The 3,500-nt window shown below is 39.8% G+C and overlaps 1 protein-coding gene across 1 annotated transcript; it reads right to left on the bottom strand.

Moving 5' to 3' along the window:
• Positions 1-936: 936 nt before the first annotated feature.
• Positions 937-1,929, bottom strand: LOC108253922. The gene has a single exon (XM_017448749.1). It carries the CDS (start codon positions 1,927-1,929, stop codon positions 937-939), a length of 993 nt encoding a protein of 330 aa, XP_017304238.1.
• Positions 1,930-3,500: the final 1,571 nt, after the last annotated feature.

Here is a 3,500-nt window from a genome sequence, read left to right as displayed (position 1 = left end):
TTTTTCTTCGTGTTGGAATTCCTTGTTTATTTTGGTATTCAGGTGCTTATTAAATGATTGTGTTGACTTTATCTTTAACACTGAACTTTTCCCTTTAATATGTTTTCTTTGTCTTTTTGTGTTGACGTGAGCTTGAATCATTCTATGGTCTGAGTGGAATCTTAAACCTTTCATGAATTCTACTTTTGCCACATTATCGATTTCGTCACATAAAAAGTAATCAATCTCATGCAATGTACCTTTGGGCGATTTCCATGTCCATTTGTCTTCAATTGTCCCTTCGAAAAATGTGTTGACAATTTCCATATTTTGTTCACTGGCAAAGTTCACCAACATTTCGCCCCTCTTGTTTCTTTTACCAACGCCAAACTGTCCCAGGATCTTACTTTCTTCTTTTCTTCTTTTGCCAATGCTCGAGTTGTAGTCTCCGATTATCCATACTTTTCCTTTCTTGTAGTTTGATTTCATAGTTTCTATTGTTTCTTGTACCTTTTCATAGAATTCTTCTATTTCTACATCCTCATGACCAGAGGTAGGAGCATGTATTTGTAATATAATGTAGCTTGTTGAGTGGATATCCAAAACTATAGCTACTATTCTTTCGGATATTCCTCTGAATTCAATTACATTCTTTTTCCATCTTTTGTTAACCAGGAACCCACAACCATAGTTACCTTGAATGGCAGCAGAGTGCAGGAACAAATTGCCAGACTTCAACTCTTGAATGGTTTCAAATCCTCTTCTTATCTCAGCGAGGCCAAGGATGCCCCATTTGATTTTGTCTAGTGCCATTTCAAGCTCTACCAAACGATCGTGACCTAACAATGTCTGGACATTTAGTGTTGCTATTTCAAAAGTTGAGTTAGTTTTCCTTATTACTTTCTTGGGTACCGGGCCTTTTTGCTTTCCTTTGTTATCCTTGCTTGCTGTTGATTGCTATATTTCTTTTTGGTTCTGTTCGAAGGTTCCTTTGTTCCCTTCTGAGCTCTCCTGTTGCACATGAACTATCTGTTGATAACCAATATTTGTCTTTGCCTGTGTTCCTTCATTTCTTTCCTGTGTGATTTGAATTCCCAAGTTGTCTAGCGTAGGCTGACCAACGCTGTTTGACCGAATATGTCCTTTTCCAAATAGTTTCTTTTTCTTCTTGAGCTGCTCCTCTACATTAGTATCTTTGTAAATGGTAGCAAGTGTCTCTGGAGAAATTTGACTTATTTGACGTTTTGGGGTATTGCTGATTCCACTCGCACTGGGCATGTTATTCTGAGAGTGTGCTCCGTGATTGTTTATTGGAGTTTCTGTTTCCATTCTATTGTCATCTTCACCAGCTCTCATATGTTGGGTTGACTTGTTCCTCAACACTCCGTCAACAATCAGTTTGTTCCCTTTGATTGTTACCTGATGCCCTTGATTTCTGAGCTCTTTCATTTCTTTACGGAGTTTCTTCATCTCTTCTCCATCCTCAAAACTCAGATCATTAGCTATGAATAGATTTGTCCCCTTCAATTTTGACGAGTTTGACATGATCTCTCTTTTGCGCCAGTATGATAGAAGCTTAATAATTATCGGCCTTGGTTTTTGTCCATTTGTCCTTCTTCCAAGACGGAAGTAGTCGTCTATTTCCTCTCTTCGTATATCGCTTTCCAACTTTTCGTTCAGGATCCAAGTTACAATATTTTGCAGGTCTCTAAATGATTCGTTGTCTTTTTCAACTACACCATATATAATAATGTTCCTCTTTCTACCATCTCTATCCATGTGCTTCATTTTCAATTCCAGTAGGTCGGTCCTTTTCTTTGTCGTTTCATTGTTCTTTTCCATGTTTTGAAGTTTTTCCATAACCTTGTTATGGCCCGAGGTATAATCAAGTCTCATACTCTTGATTTCATTCAGAATCATATCTTGAACGCTGGCAGAGTTCCCGGTCATTTTGCCGAATTTTCTATAAAGTCCACTCTTGAAATAATGATCCGTTACTATTTGGTAGAAATGTGCTACTCGTACAACTCACACTGCGCCCTGACTATTATCGGATCGGGAAAGTTCGGTTCTTTGGTCGAACGCCCTCCTCTTCGCGCAACTCGTTTCTACTAACGCGCGATAATTCAAATGTACTCAATTTTTGGTGCCAATGTTTCCCGGTAGAGAATTCCTTCTAAACAAGGTAAAAACCATCCTGTGAAAAACCATGTAAAAACCGCTCAGGTGCAGTTTGTTAACACACAAGGGTAAAAATAGTTTTAAGCACATCCATGTGTTAAAGTCGTGCTCAAACACCCCCTGAAAGACCCAGGGCTGATTTCGGTAGCTCCTCGGGCAACATTTGAAAAAAGGGACTGGACCACATACTTAGATTACCACGTCAGTGTACATTAGAGACTCCTTTACGGGCCGTTCGTCTACGACCTCTGACGACTCTACCATTGTAGTCTAAGATCTAGTGGTAGGACTAACACCTCTCGACTCTAACTCATGTGTTGGGGGGACCCAATCCAGCATGGCCTTGGTCCGTTTTTTAGACACTTGTTGTTCACTAGAACTATGTGGTAGTATTACCTTTTCCTTTCATTCAACTTCTATTATGCTACCCAAGGACTAGAGATCCCTAGGACAGAGTACTGGAATCAGTCTGAACAAGGACTTGGTCCTGCGAGCCTCGATAGACAACCTGTGTAAAAAGGCTGTCAGTCTGCAGACAACGCTTATGCGACTCTGGGCCAAACATACTTTAGGCAGGGTCGCGTCGCTGGGTGCGCAATTTTCCAAACTGTCTGCTTCCGAGGGATGTGAGTGCATTGGCCCAGCGCCCAAAACAGTTTCGGGAGCTTCCTAGAGCGGTCTCCAAGGGATAAATATGGTGTCAAGATATAGGTAGCGAAGGATCTGCATGGACCAGATGAAATTAGGTGACAACCGCGGTTTATGTTTGTTCGTACTCTATAAGAGCGTCAACACGCATTACAATAAATTTGATAGTTGCGTCGTTCTACTTCGACGGCATTTTAATGGTTCTAGTGCAATGTGGACCATTCTTACATTTATGGGAATATCACCGATACTTTACATTTTAACTTACTTGTCACCTGTTCCTCCAGTACACAGTTATAAAGAAAATGTTAACACAAATTTTCAGACTTAAAATTCAAATTCAATTCATTGTAGGTTCCTTTTTATAATGTTTATGTTTCAACCCAATTGCATTCAGTTTCTATAAGTTGTAGTATTCACTGCTAAAGGAAGTCCTTTTTGCGTGTTTATTTTACACTTTTATTTAAGTTTAATAACAAAGTTTATTATAGGCATTTCAATATTCTATTCGTTCGCCGTATAACCATAAAGCTCTAGGCTCGACAAACACCCCCTCTCCACCTCTTGGTGTACTATATCCATGGACGTAACTATGGACAGCTATAGATAACTATTGGTGCGGTGGTCGAAACTTGACTAGTAGAAGAGGTGTCACGTCATGTATCACATGCTCTCCATATGGGATCGATTGC

The sequence above is a fragment of the Diaphorina citri genome, unplaced genomic scaffold (assembly GCF_000475195.1).
Source record: "Diaphorina citri unplaced genomic scaffold, Diaci psyllid genome assembly version 1.1 scaffold4775, whole genome shotgun sequence".
Lineage (NCBI taxonomy): Eukaryota > Metazoa > Arthropoda > Insecta > Hemiptera > Psyllidae > Diaphorina > Diaphorina citri.
Note: the sequence above shows the minus strand (reverse complement) of the source record. Positions and strands in the feature narration are given on the sequence as shown.